Source organism: Schistocerca cancellata, chromosome 2 (genome assembly GCF_023864275.1).
Source record: "Schistocerca cancellata isolate TAMUIC-IGC-003103 chromosome 2, iqSchCanc2.1, whole genome shotgun sequence".
Taxonomy (NCBI): Eukaryota; Metazoa; Arthropoda; class Insecta; order Orthoptera; family Acrididae; genus Schistocerca; species Schistocerca cancellata.
In genome coordinates, this window is record NC_064627.1 from 267,834,578 (window position 1) to 267,859,885 (window position 25,308).

The following is a 25,308-nucleotide window of genomic DNA, read 5'->3' on the forward strand; positions in this document are numbered from 1 at the left end:
GAAATTAAGGAAACAGGATCTGGAAAAATTGATGGTTTATAGATTGAGTGTGAGGACCAAACAACGAGTTTATCAGTTCCATGACCAACAGTGTCAGAAATCAAGGGAGGGATGACACAAACAGCACAGTTCATTCCAGGGAGAGGGAAAAAGGGCAAAAAAAGAGGTAAAAGAAATGTTGGTAGTGGGAAGTGGAAAGAACAAAATAGGGGTGGGGGGAAATGGGGAGAGCGGGTGTGCACCATAAATGCTAAGTGCAGTGGGGCAGTAGCATTGCCACTGGCCCCTCATGATTCCCACAGACTACCATGATCACAAAACAATGAGGACAACACCAGGGGAAAAAACACAAGAAAAGGGGAAACAAAACTGGACGAAAGACCAGGCAGATGGTAGGGAAGTTGTGTAGAACCTGGTTGGTGTAGAGACAGGGTCAAGGTTTCCATAACCAATGCAACACTAACTGAGGGGCTCCAATTCCAGAGGATAATTCGGTGAGAGTCATCTGCCAACACCTGAAATAAGTTCTGTAATATTCACATCTGTCAGCACTTGCTTTCTTTCATGTTGGAATTATTACAAAGACAGTGTTTTGCATTTCTCATGAACACCAAGTGAAATAGTTTCATCATTGCTGGCTCTCCCAAAAATCTCAATAATTTTAAGAGAATGTCACCAACTCCAAGAACTTAGATATTTCAGTGTTGTGTCACATTTGTTTCAAGGTATATTTCCTATCTAATCTTCACCTACTTCCTCTTCTCTTTCTTAATGTTGTTCTCAAGCTTGTTTCCCTTTTACAGATCCTCTGTATACTCCCTCCACCTTTCAGCTTCTTTGTTTTGTACCTAGCCTTTTTTTTTCATAACCTTAATTCAGTATCTCCAGTGTTGTAGGATTTCTACTGTGCCTTGTCTTTTTACCAATTTGATCATCTGATGCAATCACTATTACATCTCTCACACTATCCATTTTTGTTCTAGTGTATGCCTTTCCCCTGCTGCAGTTAATCATTAACTAATGTTCACTCTGAAACTCTCAACAATTTCTTATTGTCTCAACTTCTACATCTACATCTATGTATGTACTCCGCTAGCCACCAAGAGCTGTGTGCCAGAGGGCACAATTCGTGCCAAAGTCATCTTTCCCCCCCTCTGTCTGAATGCCTCAGTACGAGCTCTCATTTCCCCTATCTTTGAATGATGATCATTGCGCGATTTGAAAGTTGGTGGTAGTAATATATGCTCTACATCCTCAGTGAAGATCGGATTTCAGAATTTAGTGAGCAGCCCCTTCTGTTTAGTGTGCCGTCTATCTGCAAGAGTGTCCCACTTCAAACTTTCTGTGAGATTTGTTACGCTCTCGCAATGGCTAAATGTACCAGTCACGAATCTTGCCGCTCTTCTTTAGACATTCTCAATCTCTTGAATCGGACACAACTGGTAAGGGTCCCATACAGACAAACAACACTCCAAGACTGGACAAACTAACGTATTGTAAGCTATTTCCTTTGTTGAAGGACTGCATCGCTTCCGGATTCTACCAATAAAACACAATCTAGAGTTTGCCTTACCCGTTACTTGTGTAATCTGATCATTCCATTTGAGATCATTTTCAATAGTCACACCCAGATATTTGATGGATGTTATCGCTTCCAAAGACTGGGCATTTATTTTATACTCATATATTAATGGGGATTTCCACCTTTTATATGCAGTAGGTTACACTTACTGATTTTGAGATATAACTGCCAGCCATTACACCACACATTTATTTTCTGCAAATACTAATTGATTTGTTCACAACTATCATGTGATACTACTTTCCTGTAGACTACAGCATCATTGGCAAACAGTCTAATGCCGCTGTCAGAACCATCAACCAGACTGTTAATGTAAATCGTAAAAAGCAGGGGGCCTATTACGCTGCCCTGGGGCACACCTGAAGTTACATTTGTTTCTGTTGAAGTCACCCCGTTCAGGATGACATACTGCTCCCTGTCTGTTAGAAAATTTTCTATCCAACTGCATATGTCATCAGATAGATCTTAAGCGCGCACTTTTTGGAGCAAGCAACAGTGTGGAACTGAGTCGAACGCCTTTCGATAGTCGAGAAATACGGCATCAACCTGGGAGCCGGTATCTAGAGCCTGTTGTATATCATGCACAGAGAGGGCCAGCTGTGTCTCGCATGACTGCTGTTTCCTAAAACCATGCTGGTTTCTGCAGATGAGCTTCTCAGAGTCTAGAAAGGTCATTATGTCTGACCACAAAATATGTTCCGTCTGAACACAAAATATGTTCCATGATTCTACAACAAATTGATGTCAGTGAAATTGGCCACTAATTATGTGCATCCAATTTTCTAGCCTTTTTATAGATTGCTATGACCTGAGCCTTCTTCCAGTCCTGTGGAACTTTCCGCTGTTCCAATGATCTCTGATATTTAATGGATAAGAATAGTGCTATATTTGTAGCTTAGTCAACATATAATCTTACGGGGATACTGTCTGGGCCAAATGCCTTCCTGGTGTCTGAGGATCTTAACTGTTTTACAATCCCATATACACTGAACACTTATCCACCTGCCAGAGGGCTCGAGGTTTTTTCGTGTTTATGTGTGGCGCAAATGGGACCCTGAGCTATAGCAGCACATTCTTCCTTCCTGTGCTGCATCTTCTCCCCATCCCCTCGCTCTCTGTCCATGCTCCTTCTCCTCTGCCCCCTCTTCTTTTCTCTTGGTATTCTTATTTATATCTACCTGGCTATCCACCTGGTTTCCTGTATGAAATGTGGTTTTATTCCACTTGCCTTTTTTTTTTTTCCAAATGTAAATTTTCTCTCCATAGTGTCAAACATCTGAGGAAGAACTCCCCCCCCCCCCCTAGCATCTGCAGCTTGTATTTCCCTCTCCCTTCCTTCCTCTCTTCCTTCCCCACCGAAGCCCCCTCTGCCCCGCTAGGACACCAGCATGTGTAGCCAGTCCATTTGGTGGGGACATTACATATTCATCTGGCTGAGCCCCTGACAACACAGGGATCATACTTTTGATACCTGAGCTGTTGCCTCCCCATGTCCACTTAGAAGTGGTTGCTTGTCATTCTGGAGCATTGGAACTTCCGGCAACAGCTGCAGTGGCAGATGGCCCTTGCTGTGACTGGGTGACGCCCATGGCGAGAGTCCCTGATCGAAGTGGGTGGTATCAGGGTGGATGCTTTGCATGTTAAACATGTCTCCAAAACACTGTCTGTTCTTTTATGGCTGTCTCTTTGGTTGGTAATGGATGATGACCCTGTGGCCTTTCCTTCCATTGCTCCACCCTGGGAGAGGACAAGGCTCACCGGCTTGGGGTGAAAAACCTCCCTGCTACCTGGTCTGTACTATGACAGACAGGAACACATTCACCACCATAAAGCCATTATTTTTTGTGGAAAATATCAAAGACAAGTTTGGGAAAGTCAAGTCTCTCCGTAAGATGTGGCTGGGTTCATTGTCGGTACAAAACTACTTCTGCTGCCCAATCTGCAGCCCTTCTAGCGTGGGATCATCTTGGAACATTCCACTGCCCATTACACCTCAGAAGTCTCTGGATATGGTTCAGGGAGTCATCTTTCATAGAGATCATATATCAAACTGATGAGGAACTGTGAGCCAATCTGGAATGACAGGGTGTTCATTTTCTTTGGCATTTTTAGCAAGGGCAATCATACTGATACCAGCACATTTATTTTGGCATTGGAGGGAGACTCTCACCCATAGAAGGTCAAGGTTATGTGTTATTGGTGTGACGTGAAGCCGTATGTCCTGCCACACATGGGGCGTTTTTGGTGCTTGCATTTTGGGCACACGTCTTCCCAATGTACTGTGCACCCTCAACACAGTGAATATGGACACCCACTCCATGAATGGAACCCCTGTGTTCCACCTCCTGTGTGTGTTAATTGTCATGACCATCACTCTCCACACTCACTAGATTGCCCTACTTTTAAGAAGGAAAAGAAGATAAAGGAATATAAGTCACTTGATTGTTCATTTTATACTGAGGCTTATCAGAAAAATGATCATCTTTCCCTTTGCCTCTCTTACATCCTTCTCCCCTTCTCCCTTTTTGTTACCTCAGTTCCATCCCCCTCTCCTCTCCCCCTTGTCAGTCAAAGTGCCCCCTTCTTCAGCACCTGGGAGCCCTCTCCCCAGTGTCTGTCAGGCCAGAGGCCTCTAACCACAACTTTGCCACAGGACACACAGTCAGTGCCCACTAACTTTTGGTTCTGGATGTTGCGAAAGCCTGCTCTCCCACCGTGCCCTGCTCTCATTAACCTATGAAAGAGAAGGAAAAGAAATATAAATCTTAGGAGAAGGAACCCCCACCCCCCTACAAAGGTGCCACTCCCCCTCGCAACCTGAACATGAGTCTGGCATCTTATTTATGGATGTCACTCCATCCTTGTTGGTGACAGTGTGTGATTCAGCAGCATGACTGGCTCCAGTCGATTTGCCTCCCATTGAGATACCTGGTCAGAGCTTATCCAATGGAACTATAATGGATATTACCATCACCTCCAAGAGTTACAATCCTTTATTGCCTTTTACTTGGCAACTTGTGTCATTCTCCAGGAATCTCATTTTACTGATAATCACTCAGTAACCTTTCACAGGTTGCGTGCTTTCTGTCAGAACAAGGTTGGGCCTTTGAGGGGCTTCCAGTGGTGTGCTCACATTGGTCTGTATAGATGTTGTAGTAAATGGGTCCCACTTCATACCACATTGGAAGCATTGTTTGGACTCTGCAGACACAGTCTGTAATCTCTATCTCCATTGTCAAGGTCACCTACACCAGCTGCACTAAGTGCCCTCCTTTAGCAACTCCCCCTCCCTTCCTCCTCCTCAAAGATTTTAATGTTTTAATGTCCATCATCTTTTGTGGGGCAGTGCTTTTTTGTCTAGTCAGGGGCTTCTCATTGACCAATTTCTCACACCATGACTTGCACCTTGTTTATGATGTTTCTCCTACTTATTTTAGTGTCACATATGGCACTTTCTTTGCCATTGGTCTTTAGCTTTCTTCCTCTCCCCTTCTTCCTACCTTACACTGGTCACCACATGATGACCTCTGTGATAGTGACCAGTTCTCATTAATTCTCTCGTTTCCTTCCTGCCTCCCACTGGGGTTTCCATCATGCCGATTGGCCTCTATATATGTCCCAGGTTGTGTTTCCACCTTATTTGTCAGGTTATATTTATGAAGTCTTCCATGATCTGTTTGATATGATAATCCAAGCTGCTGGCATTGCTGTTCGCTGCTTGATGGGCCCATTCACCATTGGCCAGTTCTGTGGTGGAAGATGGCCATTGCTACCACCTTCCATGATTGTTGTCACACCTTGCAATGCTTCAAGTGGCACTCAACCTCTCCTGGTCTTACTACCCTTAAACATCTTTAGTCAAAACTCCTTACTTACTCAAACAGAGCAAGTAGATTTGGAAACATTTTGTCTGTTCTCTAGCTCCTTCTCTCCCTTCATCATGGGTGTGGGCTACACTGTATCCTCCAAGGCTGTCAGTGGCAGACTTCCATTCCGGGCCTTGCCCTTCCAGGTGGCCTTTGTACAGATCCATTACTTCTCGCACAACACCTCGCGACCTATTTTGCAACTGCATCAGCATTATCCTCCTATCAGCTGCTTTCCTCCTCCAGAAACAGTGGACTGAATCTTTCCGCTTATGCTTTACACCTGTGAGGCGGAATCCTACAATGAACCTTTTACTGACTGGGAGATGCTCCTGACCTTCTCTTCTTCCTACAATTCAGCACCTGGCTCTGATTCTGTTCATAACCAATTGCTTCAACACCTCAATCCTCTGCAGCAACAATATCTCCTTCAGGTGGTTATCTGTATTTGGCTCTACAGCATTTTCGCCTCTCAGTGGTGAGACAGCACTATGCTCCTGTCCTTAATTCCAACAAGGATCCGTCATCCCTTGATAGTTACTGACCATTCAGCCTGACCAATGTCTCCTCCAAATTACTAGAATGGATGGTCGCTTATTGGCCTCATTGGATACTCACATCTCGGGACCTTTTATCTGCTTACCAGTGTGGCTTTCGGAAGGGACAGTCTACAATTGTTCAACTGCTCTGATTGGAAACCACAGTTCGGCAGGTCTTTTCTCAGTGTTGCAGTCTTGTTGCAGTTTTTTCGATCTTTGTAAGGCCTACAACACAGCTTGGTGCCCTCACATTCTCGTTACACTCCATGAGTGGGGTCTATGGGGGCCCTCCCAATTTTTATTCATTGGTTCCTGTCCCACTGGTCATTCAGAGTTCAGGTTGGCACTATTCTCAGCTCTCCACATACCCTGGAGAATGGTGTTCCACCGGGCTCCGTATTAAGTGTCCTTTTTCTCATCACTATTGATGGACTTGTGGCCTCTGCCAGACCATTGATCATCCCTCTCTGTATGTGTAAGTACCGCTTCTCAGACTTATTTTTGACAACAAGCTTATCTGGTTCCCCATATACGTTATTTGACAGTTGGCGGATTTTGTAACCTCAATGTCCTTCGCTTCCTTGCCCACACCTCTTGGTGTGTGGATTGTTCAACCCTTCTCCATCTTTACTGGGCATTAGTTCTGTATCACCTGGACTATGGTTTTCAATTTTGTAGATTAGCTGCCCCTTCCACACTGCTCCTCTTGGACCCGTTTCATCATCGTGTTATCCTTTTAGCCACCAGTTTCCTTTGCACTAGCCTTCTCGATAATCTTCTGGTTGACACTAGGATCCCTCTGCTTTCAGTTCTGTGGTTACAGCTCCTGGTTTCCTATGCCATCAATATCTGCTCTTCCCCTGCTCACCCCTCCTATTTTATTCTTTTCGTGACTCTGGGCCGTAACCCACTTGCTGCCTGCCATTGTGTGGGTGTACTGGTTGGGCTCCACCTTGATTCTGTCTGCCACAGTTTCTTTCTCCCCTCCTTGCCCTCTTTCCCACATTCTCTCCCGACCCCCCCCCCCCCCCCTCCCTGACCCCGGTCAGTTACTTCGCCCCAGTTTCAGATGGATCTCTTCCTGAGTCCAAATGTTCCAATTGCTCTTACAAGAGTTTTAGGATGGCATTGTTTTTTAACACACACCAATGGTTCTAAATCTGCCTATCATGTTGGATATGCCTTTACGTCGTCTGTTGGCACAGAACACCATGTTTTTTCCTCCATGTGTGGGGTATTTACTGCAGAACCGATGGGTACCTACCAGGCCCTCTGCTTTATTAAACACTCTTCGATCATCCAAGTTTTGTTATGTACAGATTCAATGAGTGGCCTTCAGGCTATCACTCACTGTTTTTCCTACCACCCTTTGATCTTTGCCATCCATGATCTTCTTAGCTATGCCACTTGTTCAGTTGATTTCCTTTGGGTTCACAGCCATGTAGATATCTTGGGAAATGAACTTGCTGATTGTCTGGTTGGTGGGGCTTTGCTGATTGTCTGGTTGGTGGGGCAGCCATCTACCCCACCCAGTCTCTGTGACACCTGCAGTGGCAGATTTGTGGCTTTACAGCAAATCCCTTTTTACGGTCATGGGTCGCCTCTTGGGAGACTACCCCACTGTCTAATAAACTTAGTGTGATCAGGGAGACTCCCACCACATGGTGATCTTCCCTCTGCCTCTCCCAGTGGGAATCTACCATCCTCCACCGTCTTCATATCAGCCATACTAGGTTGAGCCATGGTTTTTTTACTTTGCAATGAGCCACCCCTCCCTCTTTGTCATCATGTGTTCCGGAGAATTATAAGAACATACATGGCGATACTGACCGTATGACCTATATTAGAAGGTAGACTGAAGAATGGAAAACCTACATTTATAGACTTACAGAAAGTTTTTGACAATGTTGATTGGAATACATTCTTTGTAATTGAGAGGGTGGCAGTGATAAGAGAACAGGGAACAAATGGTTAAATACATATTGTTCTGAAATTTGACTGCAGTTTCAAGTGGCTAAGAACATGAAAGTAAGGAAGTGTGACAAGATTGTAGGCTATCGCTGATGTTATTCAATCTGTATATTAAGCAAACAATAAAGGAAACAAAGGAGAAATTGGGAAAAGGAATTAAAATTCTGAGAGAAATTTGTTAACTTTGAATGTAAATTAGAAATTTCAGAAGGCTTCTCATGTGGAGAGTAGCCTTTTACAGGAAGAGAATGTGGACTATAAATAGTTTACACAAGAAGAGAATGAATGCTTTCAATATGTCATGGTTGTACAGAAGAATGCTGAAGGTTAGGTGGGTAGAAGAAATAATTAATGAAGTGGTACTGAATCCAATGAAGGAGAAAAAACATGATTGCACAACTCAACTAAAAGCAGGAATCGGCTGACTGGACACATTCTGAGGAATGAAGAAACTGTCCGTGTGATATTGGATGGAAGTGTGGGGAGTAAAAATTGTAGAGGAGGGATCAACGGATGAATGTAATAAGCTAATTCAAGTTTCAGAAGTTATTCGGAGATGATGACACTTGCACGGGATAGTCTGGTGTTGAAATCTGCATCAAACCACTTAAGACTGTAGACCACAACAACAACGACATGAATTTGAAATTTCAGTGCTGGTGGTTGCAGTAGTTAGCAAATGTCATTAACTGATGTGACAAGCTCTTTGCCTTCTCCTCTTTTTTTTTTTTTCAAGAACCTCTTGGTGGAGCTAAATAAAATTCTGTTACCACATCCACACATTAATTTTGGACTAATGAAACAGTTTGTGCAAGCCTTGCCCAAAAATTGAGATTTCTGTGATAAGTTTCCTCATCTGTCAGAAGCAATACTGAAAGAAAGTGTGTTCACTGGACTTGACATTTGAAGACTGATGTTTGTTTCCAACTTTAAATGAAGAGTGACTGAGTGAGAATGAGGCTTGATAATCATTCTAGAAGACTATTACTACACTTTAGGGCAACATAATGAACTCACATTATATTCCTATTGCAGCCATCATCACTGTGATCCTACGGGAAGTATCTCCAATTATTAATCACAATGTCTTGGATCCCAGGTTTAATCCCACCACTGCTTAAATTTTGAATAAAAAAATCATCAGCAGTGGTAGCTAGAGACTTCCAGTATGAGTCACTCCCATACAGCCAACAGCTTTGTCAAAGAGGACAGAGGAGTGGACAGAGGTTCAGTTAGGGCATCATCTTGACCTCGAGTAGAAAACTACCCTTAAAAGTTGCAAGAATTAGGAATGATAAATGTTATAAGATGCAGAAGGCTATAGACTGCATTAAAGATATATATTGTGTATCCACAGGATATGTAATGAGGAAAAAGTCATGTTGATCTGTCCAGTAGGATTTGTCATGGGTAGGAAGGTGGAGCCTAACTGTGAACAGTTCAGTGATAGAATTGCTGTCATCTGAATTGACAGCGAATTAATTCCAACATCCATACTCCAGTTATAGGTGCTGATAACAGAAACAGAAGGTGAAGAGGTAGAGGTATTGAAAGTATGTGAGGATATCAAACATGTAACCCAGTTAGTTAAAGGATATGAAAATTTAATAATCATGTGTGACTGGAACACAGTAATAGGGGAAGGAACAGAAGACAGAATTACACGAGAATATGGACTTGGCGTAGAAATGAGTGAGAATAAAGACTGATTGACTTCTGCAATAAGTTTTGAGAGAAGGAGGCAACTTGGAAAAGGGCTCGAGACATGGGAAGAGTCCACATGGATTACGTCACGGTCAGACAGAGATTCTGAAGGCACATATTGGATTATAAGGTGTACTTAGTTGCAGATATAGACACAGATCACAATAGTAATGATGGAGAGTAGTTCTGAAGTTAAGAGAATCAGAGAATCATCTAGGAGAATCAGTGTGGAAAGAAATTGGACAATGACTAATCAGGAATGATGATGTGCAGTTGAAGTTCCCTAAGGCTGTAGGCACTGTGATAATACAACAGTAGGCAGATCAGTTGAAGAGGGATGTAGGACTCTAATAAGAGCAATCACAAAGTTCAACAAAAACTGATCAATGAGAGAAGGAAGTACAAAAATCAGAAATGTTCAAGAAAAGGGACAAATACTGCGATATAGGAATGGAATCAAAAGGACTTGCAAGGAAGATAAACGTAAAGAAATCGAAAAGGAAATGGTCACTGAAAGACGGATTTGGCATACAGAAAAGTCAACAATGACCTTCAGTCAAATTACAAGTAGATGTGTTGGCATTAAGAGCACAAGAAGAATCCACTATTGAATGCAGAGGAGAGAGCAGAAAACTTCTATAAAGGAATGGAACTGTCAGATGACATGACTGAAGACAAAATAGGTGTCTATATGGAAGAGAGTGGAAATCCAGTATTAGAGTCAAGGAGAGCTTTGGAAGGCATGCAGTCAAATGGAGCAGAAGGCATAGATGACATTAGTTCTGAATTTCTACTATCAAGTGGCAATAAAAGAATTATTTAAGTTGCTTTGTAGAATATTTGACTCTGAAGTCATACCATCAGACTTTTGGAAATATAACATCCACACAATCCCAAAAATACCAAGGGTGGATAAGTGCAAAAACTATCAAACATTTAGCTTAATAGCTCATGCGTACAAGTTGATAACAAGAATAATATACAGAAGAATAGGAAAGAAAATTGACAATCATGATGACCCAAGATGATCAAAATTCTCAGGAAAATAGGTGAAAGCTATTGGAGACGAAAGGGTGATACACGGGAAGGAACAATAAGAATGGAAGATCAAGAATGACATGCTCTGAGTAAAAAGGGCTTAGGACAGAGATGTATTCTGTCATCCCTAACGTTCAATTTATAAATCAAATAAGCAATGATAGACATAAAAGAAAGGTTCAGTAGTGGAATAAAAATTCAGGGTGAAAGGATATCAGTGATAAGTTTTGCTATCCTTGATGAAAGCAAGATACAATGGAATGAAGGTTCTAAATAGAAGACAAAAGTAATCAGTAGCAACAGAAATAAAAGTAGTGATAAACTTATCAACATTGGGAATGATAACATGAAAGAACTCCGCTACCTTGGAAGCAAAATAAGACATGACAGACAAAGCAAGGAGGAGGTAGAAAGCTGACTAGCACAGGCAAAGATGGCATTCTTGGCTAATCAGTGCCTACTAATATCAAACATTAGCCTTAATTTGATGAAGAAATGTCTGAGAATTTCTTTTTGGAGCACGTCATTGTGTGGAAGTGAATCATGGACTGTGGGAAAACCAGAAAGCAGATGTTTGAAGTGTTTGTGGCACTGTGCTATAGGAGAACTTTAAAAATTAGATGGGCTGATAAGAAGTGAGGTAGTTCTCTGCAGTGAGTTCACAAATGTGTGGAAAACTCTGACAAGAAGAAAGGAGAGGATGGTAAGACATGTTAAGACATTAAGGAATAGCTTCAACAGTACTTGAGGGAGCTGTAGAGGATAATAACTGTACTGGAAGACATAGATATTAATATTCCCAATAAATCAGGATGTTGAGTGCACATGCTACTCTGAAATGAAGAGTTTGGCACTGGAGGTGAATTTGGTCAGAAGATTGATGATGGGGTGAAAGAAATACGCTGGAAAATTTCAGGAAGTTAGGCTGTTTGAGGAGCCTCAAGATTCATTTCTTGAACAGTCACCTTGATTTTTTCCACAAAAACTTTGGTTGGTGTCATCAAGGAACATGGTGAGCACTTGCATCAAGACATCAAAGTGATGTAAAGATAATTTAGGGCCACTAGAGTGCGGATTTGATTGGAGACATCTTGGTCACTTATCCATGGCTTACAGCAGGTAATAAGATGGAGAATAAGCTTGACTAGATGCTTTAATAAGAAGAGAGAAGGAAAATGAAAGTGAATCAACACTTCATTTCTACGTAATAAATAGGTTTTTTTGTGTTCTCACTTCAGTACTTCTCATATTGAAAAATTTCTTTTCATTTGAGCTGCTTGTGTTTTGCTAACTTTCTAATTGCCCATTGTGACAAAATTATACATGGCAGAAAAAAACTTTGTCAGATATGGATTAATTGCCCAAAAATAATGAAATAAAGCCATTACAAAACAGAAAATAACCAAAAATACATTTTTTAATTGTCCTGCATATGTAATCATTTTCTGTGTGCTTTATTGTGGCATTGTTTGAAAACTGAACTAGTTCACTAAAACGTCTATCAACATAAGTGAAAAACAACAATCAGTTAAATCATATGTAATGTCAATTCTGAAGCTCGAAGTTTGATATCACATTTCAGTATTTAACACTGAAGTCTTCTTACTTTATGTGATAATATGGTACTAGATAGTAGGTGCAAACTTACAATCAACCATTCACAAGCAATAGCTCAGTCATGACCACCTATTGCAACATTTTCATTCTGTGCTTATTCGCTATCTCTACATGACCAGAGAAAACTTTATGCTACAGTACATACCTCATAGTTTTTATAATGTAGAGGACTATATTAAATTTACTCCCCATATGGTATACTGTGAAACTCACATAAAAACATAAAACTGCTAACTTCTAAACTAAGTATATTGTTTCTTTGGCAGAAGTAGGAATGGTACAGAAAGAAGAGATAATAGTGATATTTAGTATATAGTATAAGTTGCAGAACAGGTCACCCATGACCCTAGATCAAGTGAACTTATTGGAGAGATTCAAAACTAGAAATAGAATGTTGGTACCGCAAGAGATTTGGAAACTTCTTTTTCCAACTTATTTCTCCATTTTGCCAAAGGGACAAGCCCCTGATATTGAATGCTAAACACTTCACACATTTTTAAGTGTTTTCATTTACTGCATCTGGGGAACAGATTTTTTTATCTGTCCCATACCTGCCAAGTATCCTGATTACGGCAGGAGATCCCAACTTTTTACTTTCCACCTGCACCCCAATTGTTTCATGTGTTGTCTTTATGCTTAAGTATAAAAGTATAAAGTATATAAGTATAAAGTATATAAAAAAGTATATAATAAAAGTATAAATCTTTAGACTGTATTTTGTTACCTGTGAGGCTTTATTTTTGTGTACCCTGTTGTTTTATTTGTGTATTTTTTTATCATATTTGTAGTATTTTGATTAGATGTTTTGTTTTTCATTATTGCATAAAAATGTAACTATTTTCTTGAAGCAATATTCTGAACAGTCTCTGTGCATTATTGAGTCTAGGAAAGGTCCGCTGTTTGCATTTTGTACTCCTTGCCAAGACCCAGCAGGGTAGCCGAGAGCACTAATGCACTGCTTCCTAGACTCCGGAGGGCACGCCGGCCCTGGATCAAATCCGCCTGACAGATTAATGATGAGGGCCGGTGTGCCAGCCTGTCTGGATGTGGTTTTTAGGCAGTTTTCCACATCCCACTAGGTAACTACCAGACTGGTCCCCACATTCCGCCTCAGTTACACAACTCACAGACATTCACACATGTTTGCATTATTTCATGGATTACACTAGATGCAGACAGCTGGGGTATACTACTTACTCCCTGAGGGGTTGGTGGTGGAGACAGGAAGGGCATCCGGCCACCTTCTACACCTAACACTGCCAAATCTGTAACAACACGGCTGATCCTGTGTTGAAGTGGGACAAGGCCCACAGAAAGAAAGCAAGACTCTTTGCCAAAGGGACATTTGTATATACATCATAGAAAAAATAGTTTCAGAATACGTGGAAATAAAAAAAAACACCAAATCAACATTTTGGGTAGTCCTAGTGTTTTAATTTGTATTTCTATAACTGTTTGTGATATAAGAAAAGGTTCACATCAGTTATCTTAGGATTGTACTGAAATTGAGCTGTGATTTTTGATTATTTGCTGGCAAGTATACAATCCACAGTATACATACTTTTGTCCCACTTTTTGGGTGTTGTTGATGTTGCAAGCAGGTTTGCCACAGTTTTCTAACCTCTCACTGCTGATTGCGCAATGGTCAGTCAAACTATATTCACAAACAAGAAAAGCTACAGGTACATGCACTACTAATCGTGCATAATCTTTTGGTGTTATCGTTATGCAACCCAGCTCCTACAGAATGAAGTCCAGAGTGAGCAACTTTGATTAATTTTTTAGGATGCTTGTTCTCACACTGCCGTTCTCCACCGCCATCTGAATTTCCTTGTTAGACTAGTTTTAGTTTCTTTAAATGAAAATGTCAGTTTAATTACATGGGTCAGTACTATGAAATTAAGACATTTATTAACTAACAATTATAAGTAATTAATAGAAAAGGAAATAAATAATTGTTTAATAGTGATGATTTTTGTTTAATGTATAAGTACTATCAAAGACAAACCTGGAAAGCAGGAGTCTTTTCTGAAGCTGTACCAGACCAAACATGACCCATAAGATCTCCTTGCCCACTGAAGAAAATAAATGGCCTCAACTGAACTCCAAGAGCAGTAACTTCCATACCAGCAGTGGCAGGTTCATCGTCAGGTTCATCACTGTCATCTGATGATATGAGAGAGCTAAGGCCTCCAGCAAACAGTCCAAGCTGGAAATATTTGGAAGTTACTTGTAATATAGACATCCCAGTTGAACATCATATATGATATTAGCAGTACTATTGTTGCTAGACACCAACTTACACTGAAAATTTCCTTTGTTTTTCCATTCATTTCAAGAACAACATCCACTGTACCTCTCTTCAAAAAACCACTGGATATTTCTTGTATACTAACCAGACTTGCATTACCGTATGGGTTGCTAAATAGAGATCTTGTGAATGCTGTTGAAAGACCTCTCAATGCCATTGCGTGGTAATTTTTCAACAATCTTTTTTCTTCTGTAATTATTTCATTCACCAGTGACCTGAATTGTAAATCTCTTTCTGATATCTGTGTCACCCTTTGCCAGAGGTACTGCTTCACTTCATATGCTGTATCTAATGAAGTCAGCGATATCAGAATTTCCTTGAGGAAAGATTTGTCTGGGTTAGTTTCGAGCAGAATATCTATGGCTAAGGTTCGAGCACTTGAGTCGTACTTTTTGTCAAGTTGAAAATAGATTCGTTTCATTAGTGATATAACAGTCTGGTCCCAGTACTTTGATGGAAGTGATCTCAAGGCCTTCATTGCCGTCACACTGGTCTTTTTGGTACCATTGACAGCATGCTGTAGAAGTACTGGCACTGTATTACCATCGCCAAGATTCCGCAAGGCTCTTAAGTATTTTTGCTTGCATTCTTCTGAACTACAGTCATTGAGCCCATCAACAAGGGATTTTCTTGTTTCTTCAATCACCTGGATATAATAAAAAAAATGGATTTATCATTCAGAGTTTTATTCATTACAGTATTTATGGTTAATATGACACTGACTTAATCCGTAACAGTATGTGAGTGCCTTCATGGGGTAAGGCTAATAGCTTTCAGTGGAATAGAAGTTTACTGCATTCTTAAAAAATAATGAAAACAAGAATGGAAGTATAATAAATTGGGACACAGACTCACTGCCCAGCAGTACTTACTTTCTGGAGTGCAGTACTTCTGATTGACACATATAAAAATAAAAGACACACGCCCCCAGGGGCTCAGCATTTATTTGCTGAGTACGGGCTTGGCGACCCCGGGGTCCTGAGCTGGGGACTGGTCAGCGCTGCCAGTCTCCTGTCACCGTAACCCCCGGACATGCTTCAGCGACCACCGTATGGCGCGGCGGTGGAATGTTGTGTGCTGCGGGGAATGGTAATCTTGGCTTGACCGCCTGGATTGCAAGGAAGGACAACCTCTATAAAAACCCCTCAATCTTCAGGTGTGCTCCGCGCCTATGAGATGCATGGCTGTTGGGGTGGAACAGTCGCAAGCGGGCAACCTCTGGGGCACCTGCCGCACCCCAGTTGTATAAGGCTTACTCAGGTACGCGGGGCTCTGTCTGAGCGGACCTTTAGTTCCCTAGCTGCTCGTGGGACCGCAATGGACCCTTCGACCTCTACATTTCCCCCTACCAGTGGCTTGGGTGGGCCACTGGTAGGAAAACACACCCCATTGAAGAAGCAACTTCGTGCTGCGAGTCCTCCAGCGCCTGGTGTTGATCGAGATTTATCAGACTGTTGTAATGGAGCACATGCTGATAATCAGAATGTGTTTTTGATTATTAAACAGAAGGAGGGTAGCTTTGAGAGGGTTTCTCCCTTTTACATCCACAAGGGTCTTGAGGGGATTGCAGGAACACTTAAATCTGTGAAGCAACTTCGCAATGGGACTCTGTTAGTTGAGACTTCTAGTTCCCGTCAAGTCGCTTCTCTTCGGAAAGCAACCTGTCTCGGAGAGTACGCTATCGAGACCGAGCTCCACTCCACTCTGAACTATAGTAAGGGTGTTGTGACATGTAGGGACTTGGTGGATATCCCCACAGGTGAGTTAAAATCTGAATGGGCTGATGACGGTATTGTTGATGTGCAGCATATTATGAAACGAGTCGATGGGGACCTAGTCAAATCCGACTCGTTTATTCTCACGTTCAGTTGCCTGAGACTCCCAGAGCATGTTAAAGCGGTGTTCTTACGTTTGCCAGTAAGGCCATATTTCCCCAACCCAATGCGCTGTTTTAAATGTCAGTGCTTTGGGCATACTACGTTGGGGTGCAATGGGATAGCCACTTGTGGTAAATGTGGTCAGCCTGCCCATGAAGGAGCCAATTGTTCATCGCCTGTGAAGTGCGTGAATTGCTCTGGGAGTCACCCTGTCTGGAGCCGGGTCTTCCCCATCTATCTCGAAGAACGGAAGATACAGGAGATTAAAACATCTAAGCGCATCCCCTATGGTGAGGCCAAGAAGCTCTTTAAGGCCATGCAACCTCCTGTGTTTACAACATCTTTCGCTTCCGCTCTGAAGAAACCGGTACAAATGGCCACTGTTGCTACGCAAATGGAGGTTGCTAGTGTTAGCACTAATACCTGCGTTTGCCAGTGCACTTGTGCTGCTGCAATTGTTTTGCAACCTGCGGCTCTCCCTGCAACATCGGACAAGGCTGTGGTTGCTGACATTGGGGTACTTCCTGCCTCTCCCCCTATGGCGCCTTCTGCCCAGGCGAGTAAAGCTCCACCTGTTGACAAGGCTCTGCATTCTAAGCCCTCCAAGACAAAGACGCCGAAGGTGAAGGTTTTGCCACCTGAGGAGACTAGTCAGGGTCGGTCCGATGACGAGGCCATCGTACTGTCTGACAACTCCCGTGGGTCATCATCGGAGCTGATGGACATTGATGTCGACCGGGGGCGATCTTCTTGCCCCAGGAATAAATCTCCGGTGGGTACGGGCTCTCCTCCGAAGCACAGAGGAAGGGTGAAAGTTCAGCCACCCTAATCACTGGCTCCCATATTACAGTGGAACCTGAATGGGTTCAGGACGCATGTGGCCGAATTACAACTCCTTGTACGAGAGTGCCCTTTGTGCTTATGTCTCCAAGAGACACATTTTCGGGCCACTGATGCTCCTTCTTTACGGGGCTATACCGTCTATCGGAAAGATGATCTGACGGGGCAAAGGGCAAAGGGTGGTGTTGCGGTTTTTGTCCGTGACATGCACCCCTCATGTGAGCTCCCTCTCGTTACAGACTTGCAAGCAGTTGCAGTTGACGTTCTTGTGGGTCGGAGGCTCACAGTCTGTTCAGTTTACTTACGACCTCAGGATGTGATAGACTCTGTGGCTCTCACAGACCTTATTAGCCAACTCCCCAGCCCATTTCCTCTGCTGGGGGACTTCAATGCTCATAATGTCTTATGGGGCTCTCCGACTACTTGCCCCAGGGGTCGCATGCTGGAAAGCCTCTTGATGTCTGAAGAACTGTGCATCCTCAACTCTGGTGCTCCCACTCATTTCTGTACTGCTTCCGGGTCGTCATCGGCTATTGACCTTTCCTTTTGCTCTCCAGCACTCGCAGATTCTGCTCTGTGGGAGGTTGTTGCTGACCTCCATTCTAGTGACCACTTCCCCCTTTGGATTTGCCTCCTGGATGAGGTTGTGGCATTATCAGTGCCGCCTCAGTGGCACCTCTGCAGAGCTGACTGGACACTTTTCAGCCAACTGGCTGTTTTGGGACACCGTGCCAGCGTCCACGAATGGGTAGACCATGTTACAGCTGTGATCTCCCATGCTGCTGAATTGTCCATTCCACGGTCATCCGGTAATCCCAAGAGGCGTCCTGTCCCCTGGTGGACCACTGAGTGCCGCTCCGCCATCCGAGCCCGCCGTGCAGCTCTGCGCTGCTTCAAGTGCCGTCCCTCAGCTGACAATCTTGTGGCCTTTCGGGTGGCAAGGGCCAAAGCGCGGCGAGTGATTAACGAGAGCAAACGACGGTCATGGCAATTGTTCTTGATCTCCATCTCCCGCCCCACTAATTCTACGAATGTATGGGAAGCCATCAGGAGGATTTCCAGGAAACGCAGCCAACTACCTGTCATGGCATTGCTGCATCAGGGCTGTCTCCTCACGGCGCCGAGAGACATTGCCCAGACACTGGCCATGCATTTTGCAGAATCTACCACCACTATTAACTGTGATCCAGATTTCTGCCGCTACCGAACTGCCATCGAGAGGGGTCACTTGGACTTCCGGTCTCCAAATTCTGAAGCCTACAACTGCCCCTTCACAATGTGGGAACTGGATTCGGCGCTGTCTGTGGCTCATGATACTGCGCCTGGTCATGATCAAATCCGGTACAGCATGCTGCAGCACTTGTTGCTGCCATCCAAGGAAGTTCTCCTGAAATGTTTTAATATGATATGGTTATCCGGCACATACCCTGACTCGTGGAGGGAGGCGATTTTGATTCCTCTCCTCAAACCGGGGAAGGACCGAACGCATCCCAGCAGTTATCGAAGTATTGCTTTGACAAGCTGTGTCGGGAAGACGGAACGCATGGTCAACCGTCGCCTGGTTTGGCTGCTCGAGACCAGGCAGCTCCTTAGCCACTCTCAGTGTGACTTTCGGAGATGTCGTTCAACTATAGACAACTTGACCCTGCTTGAGGCGGCCATCCTACGTAACCAGCATTGTCTTGGTGTCTTCTTTGACATTCATAAGGTGTATGACACTACTTGGCGCCACCATATCCTCAATCAACTCCATGAGTGGGGCTTTCGTGGCCGTCTCCCCATCTTCATTCGGTCCTTTCTTTCCCACCGCCTCTTTCGTTATAGGGTTGGTAATGTGCTATCTGATTTGTATGTGCAGGAGAATGGTGTTCCTCAGGGAAGTGTTTTAAGTGTCACCCTGTTTGCCGTCGCCATTAACAGTATCACATCCACTATCCGGAGTCCTGTCCAATGCTCCTTGTTTGTGGACGATTTTGCTGTTTTCTGTTCTTCCTCCAGTCTTGTCACTGCTAGTCGGCAGTTGCAGCTTACGATACAGTGATTAGAGGCATGGACTGCGCAGATGGGTTTTACCTTTTCTGCAGACAAATGTGTGTGTGTTCATTTTAATCGTTCTCGACGTCTTTTTACCTCCCCTGAATTGCGTCTGAGGGAGACCATTCTTCCTTTTAGCGACACTGTGCGGTTCCTGGGCCTCACTTTTGATTCCAAGTTGTCGTGGTTGCCTCACCTTAAAGATCTCAAGGTGCGGGCTCTGAAGGCACTGAATATTTTGAAGTGTCTGAGCCATCGGTCCTGGGGAGCAGATCGGGCGCGTCTGCTGCAGTTCTATAGGGCTTTCGTCCGATCGCGTCTTGACTATGGTTGCACCGTGTATGGGTCAGCAAGGCCTTCGTATCTGAAGATTCTTGATGCAGTACACCATGAGGGTATCAGGCTGGCCACTGGTGCCTTCCGTACCAGTCCCATCCCCAGCCTGTGTGCTGAGGCAGGGGAACCGCCGCTCGCCATCCGGCGGAAACTCCTCATGGTGCGACAGGTGTGTCAATTCCTTGCCTGTCCTACCTCCCCTGCGTACCCTACCGTTGCCTGACCGCCTATGGAACATCTCTTTTCCAGTCGTCCCAGGGCAACGAGATCATTTGGGATTCGTGCCAAGCATTTGCTTGAGTCCCTTGGTGTGGAGCGCGTGGCCCCCCAACGACAAGGTTTTACTTGCCTGCCTCCCTGGTTGCTCCAGAGGCCCAGCGTCCTTTTAGGCTTGTCGGAGTACCGGAGGAGCTGCACTCCTGTGTTTGTTTTTACCTCCTTATTTTATGATATTTTAAACCAGCATCCCGACCATGTACCAGTATTTACGGATGGCTCTAAACAGGGGGACTCTGTTGGTTGTGCTGTTGTTTTCCCTGATCGAGTCATCAAATTACGGCTTCCTGCGGCGTTTACCATCTTTGATGCCGTATTGTTTGCGATCTTGCGGGCATTGGAGCAAATGAGGTGTGTTCCCAGTCTTCAGTTCCTCATCTGTTCTGACTCCCTGAGTGCCCTTCAAACCAAGCAACACTTGTACCCAGCGGGTACGGTCGTCCAGAACATCCATGATGCCCTCCTCCACCTGCAACGGCAAGGGAAGGAGGTGTCCTTCTGCTGGGTGCCGGGGCACGTGGGTATTAGGGGAAACGAACTGGCGGATGTGGCTGCCAAAGATGCATGTTCCCTCCCTCACGTTGTTGCATGTGCCGTCCCCCTCCATGCTGTTACCTCCCTCCTGCGTTTTCGCGTTATGCATCAGTGGGAAGAGGAGTGGCTGGCAGTCGGTGAAAATAAGCTGCGTCTGGTCAAGGCTACCATGTGGCCATGGCGTACATCCTACCAGTCATGCAGGCGGGATGAGGTTCTCCTCACTCGCCTCCGCATCGGGCACAGTCCCTTAACGCATGGCTTTTTACTCCGGCGGGAGGACCCCACAATCTGCAGTTCTTGTGGCGTCCAGATTACTGTCCGCCACATTTTACTTGACTGTCTTTTATTCTCTGACCAGAGGGCGGTGGTTTCTTTGCCACCGGATTTGCCCTCTATTTTACAAGATGACGCAACGACTGTAGTTAAGGTCTTACGGTTTTGTGTCCTGTCCAATTTGTTGCCTCGGATTTTAGGGAGAGGGTTTTAATGTGCTGCTGGGTGACTCACTCACCCAGGTTTTAGGTAAGAGGTCATCCAGTCAAGATTACCTCATTGTTTCCCTTCGGTTTCTCTTTTCCTTGTGTTTCCTTTCCTTTTTAGTGTGTCCCTTCACCTCTTGTTTTGCCTCTGTGTGTGAGGATTTGGAACTGCGTCAGGTCTGTGTCTTTTAGCCATTCTCCTTGTTCGCTGTTTGTCTTAGTCCCTTCACTGCATGTGTTCCTGTTTTTATGCGTTTGGGCGCTGATGACCACACTGTTTAGCGCCCGTAAACCTCAAACACACACACAAAAGACACACATTGCCTAGAGCTTTTAACTAACAGCTTCTTTGTTGGGTAGAAGAGTGTCTTAGGTTGTGGAAGAGTAGAAAGGTTCCTCAGTACAAGTAGATCTCTCTCATCAAGTGGTCCAAGTGACCTGCCCTTCCTTCTTGACCATCTCCAAACAATCTGTCTCTCCTCCTTGAGGAAAGAACTATTAGTTCCAAAAGCTACGTAATACATCTTTTTGACTTGTATTTGCAGTATTGCTGAGCGCACACTTTTAAATGCTCCCTCTGTGTGGTGGAAGTTGGCTGACTTCGTGCTACTCCAGAATGTTTATGTTCGGTGCCAACCATAGCTATGCAACAGCATTGTGCCCCATAACAAAAAGTAGCCATTGTGAATATAGTTTTGATCTGTGTGCACTGTTGTGCAAAGTGATCGTTAATAATATATACAAACATGAGGGAAGAGGCTGTACTTGATCTTTCTAGTCACTCACTATAAACTTCCAAGATGCACAGTATAAATTCTGTAATGCAGTAATCAATTAACATGTTCATTTCTTTTATACACTATAAACTGGCTGCTCTGGGAAAAGAAGGTGGGGCTTGTCTCAGCAGCCAATGTGCTACGAGCTCATTGCAAGCTTCTGTCCCAGCATGCTCCATTCAGTTGTGAAGTAAAAGTGTGCAACCAGTACACATTTCACCTCCTGCAGGGAAGTCCTGGCCAGCAAATCTGTTCCACAATTTATTAGTTTTCTTGATTTAATTTTTCCTCAGATACAAATATAAAGCAGAACAATATTATCTCAAGTATTAGGTAACAAGTAAAAGGCCAATTGGATCATATAGATCCAGCATTCCATTTCTACTGGCTACACTAAGAACTACAGGTTTAATTATAGCTGCTGAAAGTTTCTTCTTGGTCAAGTTTCAAGAAAATAGCCAAAAGTTACCTTATACTGTATATGGACCATTTTGAGTGCATATTCTTGACTTATCAGGGTTCTTGCCCTATTGTTTGCTACTGATCCTTTATGCAAGTTTTGAGATGTTGACTTCTGGGGGAGAAAAACACCTCTTTTCCTTCTTGTACATTTAATATCAGCCTCACAGATGAAAATAAATAAAAGTCATCATTTAATATTCTATCTATGTAACATTTCTATCTGTAAATGAGACATGGAACTTGCTGAAGTGGGGTGCCTTGCATGCCTCAGTGATAAAGAGGTGTGTGTGTGTGTGTGTGTGTGTGTGTGTGTGTGTGTGTGTGTACTGTAGCTGCAACAGAACAGAGGTATATCTGTGGACAGCCCACATGAAACTGTGGTTGCCAAAGAGGGTCAGTAGTCCTTTCTGTATCACAAGCCAGCAATTTGGACAATTGACTATCTGGATTTGTGATATTAGCCAACATAGTAGGTACTGAAAAGGCTGAAAGCCAGGGAAAACTACAGCTGTTGTTTTTCTTGAGGGTATGTAGTTCTACTTTACAGTTAAATGATGATGGAATCCTGTTGAGTAAAATATTCTAGACGTAAAACAGATTACTTTACTGAGATGACTCAGGAAAATGTCATTGTTAGGAAAAACAAAACTAACATTCTACAGGTTGGAACATGGAACGTTCGACCCCTTAATAAGATAAGTAGAATTTAAAAAGGGAAATTGATAGGTTGAATTTAGATGTAATGAGATTTAGTGAAATGTGATGTCAAGAAGAACAGGACTTCTGGTCCACACACACACACACACACACACACACACACACACACACAGTTTCTGGCCACCAAGGTCTGACTGACAGTCTGGCTTAGAGAGAGTGTGTGTGTGTGTGTGTGTGTGTGTGTGTGTGTGTGTTTTGTCTAGTTCAGAAAAATATCTTTTGGCAGCCTTTTTGTTGTGCCTATCTACAACTCTACATCTCTGCTATATGCTGAGTAGCAATCTATACTTTTCAAACAATGGAAAATCCAGGATGGAATGTAACAATATGAGAGGAGGAAAGTTGCTACTCACCATATAGCAGAGATGCTGAGCTGCGATACTCAACCTTCGTTAGTCACTGTCCTCACCCGTCCAGCCCCCTCCCTGTTCCCATTCCAGCACTACACACTCGTTATTTCACCGCCACACCCAGTCTTTTAATTTCTTTTATTTTTATTTTTATTTCTCTCCTTTCCTCTACTTACCCCCCCCCCCCCCCTCCGCACCTTCTCTCCTACCCTCCATCTAAACTGCAACACTTCACTGTCCGCCACTCCCACCATACTATCCCTCCCCCTCCCCGCCCCAGGCTCCTCCTTAACCCCACCCAACCGCCACGCCCATCATGCACTGATGCTGCTGATCGCAGTGTAGTTTTAGCTCTCTGAGACTGAAGATGTGTGTGCAAGTTGCGCTTGCGTGAGTGTGTGTGTGCGTGCGTGTATGTGTGTCTACTGCTGACAAAGGCCTTAATGGCCGAAAGCTTTGATTGTGTGAATCTTTTTAATGTGCCTATCGCAGCTCAGCATCTCCACTATGTAATGAGTAGCAACTTTCCTTCTCTCATATTGTTAATCTATACTTTTCATAACACTGTCAATATTCCATCCCAGATTTTCCATTGTTTGATGTAGATTGTTAATAAATGTTTTCTTTTATTTAAAAAGCTTTAAGAGCTTTCACATTAAAAATTCAGAAGCTGTACTTCCCAACATGCCCTGATATAATGAAATATATTTGTTTGAAAATTTACTATCTGTGATTTTCAATGGCAGGGTCATAAAGGTGCAGGTAATTACAGTTAATGTGAAAATAATTGAGAAAAAGTACAATAAAAAATTGACCAAACGAAGTATCCAAGGTAAGCCGGTATATTGTTCTTAATTGACAGTGGGAAATTTCTAATTAAAATATATGCTGAAATAATGTTAACAGTGTTTGTTAGTTGGTTAGTAAATGTGTGTGTGTGTGTGTGTGAACATCAAACATAAATTTTAAATAAGTTAATTTTTTCTGAAGGCATTTGTGTGGGATATAGACTTTTATGGAAGTGAAACAGGAACAATGAACAAGAATAAAGAGCTTTTAGAATATGGCACTTCAGAGGAATGTTGAAGATTACATTGGTAGATCAGATAACTAAGTGAGGAGGTATGGGAGCTAGTAGAGGAAAAAATAAATTTATGGCACAACCCAACTAAAAAGAAGGGTTCAGTTGATAGGACAAATCCTGATGCATCAATGAATCAATTTGTAATTGGGGGGGGGGGGGGGGGGGGAGTTGAGCTTTAGAGGGATTAGACCACTGAGGATAGCTACAGAGCTACAGCAAATGAATCTTCAGACTGAATACCACAAGGACTATAATGTTTGATATATCTTTTATCAATAGGGTTTCTTTGATGAGATAGTGCAAGAATGTGACAAGAACTAAAAACAAAAATGGAGAATTAGTGGTGGCAGAAATAGATAAAAGTTGTGCAAGGCACTGAGTGGCACAAAGTAGGAATGAGAAAAATGAAAATGAATTGAAAAAAATGAATTGAAAATCCATTGAAGGCTTCAAGCAAATTGTATACACTGATAAGAAAAAACATTATGATCACCTGCTAAATACCATGTTCGTACACCTTTGGAATGCAGTACAGCAGTGATTCTGCTTGCATGGATTCAAGAAGTCCTTGGTAGGTTTCTGGAGGTATGTGGCACCAGATGTCTTTCACAAATGATACCGGTAGAGATAGGGCCTGAATTATCATGATTACTCAGTAAAATATTGCACTGTAGCCCTTAGCGAATGCTTTGCATATTCCACTTTGCTCTGTGTTGTGAAACACTCATTCTTTTCTTTGCTTATTTTACAATGAGTGAAGGGACTAATTCTGATCAAGGAAAGTGTTCAAGTACAATCCTTACAACACTAAAAAAGAATCAGCAGTTCCTTTGACCATTACATCAGTTCTGTTTCGCAGGAGCATAAAACACGGACTTTGACTGCCAGCCCTCCAAGAGGGAGATGGGGCTT

At 43.3% G+C, this 25,308-nt stretch overlaps 1 protein-coding gene across 4 annotated transcripts in view; it reads right to left on the reverse strand.

The window, feature by feature from the left end:
• Positions 1–25,308, reverse strand: part of LOC126161609 (microsomal triacylglycerol transfer protein) — a 209,470-nt gene that overhangs the window by 5,179 nt on the left and 178,983 nt on the right. For all 4 annotated transcript variants that reach the window (XM_049917563.1, XM_049917562.1, XM_049917560.1 and 1 more), the window contains 2 exons: positions 14,621–15,274; positions 14,326–14,526 (listed from right to left, as the gene is read on the reverse strand). In XM_049917563.1, the coding sequence (XP_049773520.1) occupies positions 14,326–14,526; positions 14,621–15,274 (855 nt within the window). The remainder of the gene's footprint in view (positions 1–14,325; positions 14,527–14,620; positions 15,275–25,308) is intronic.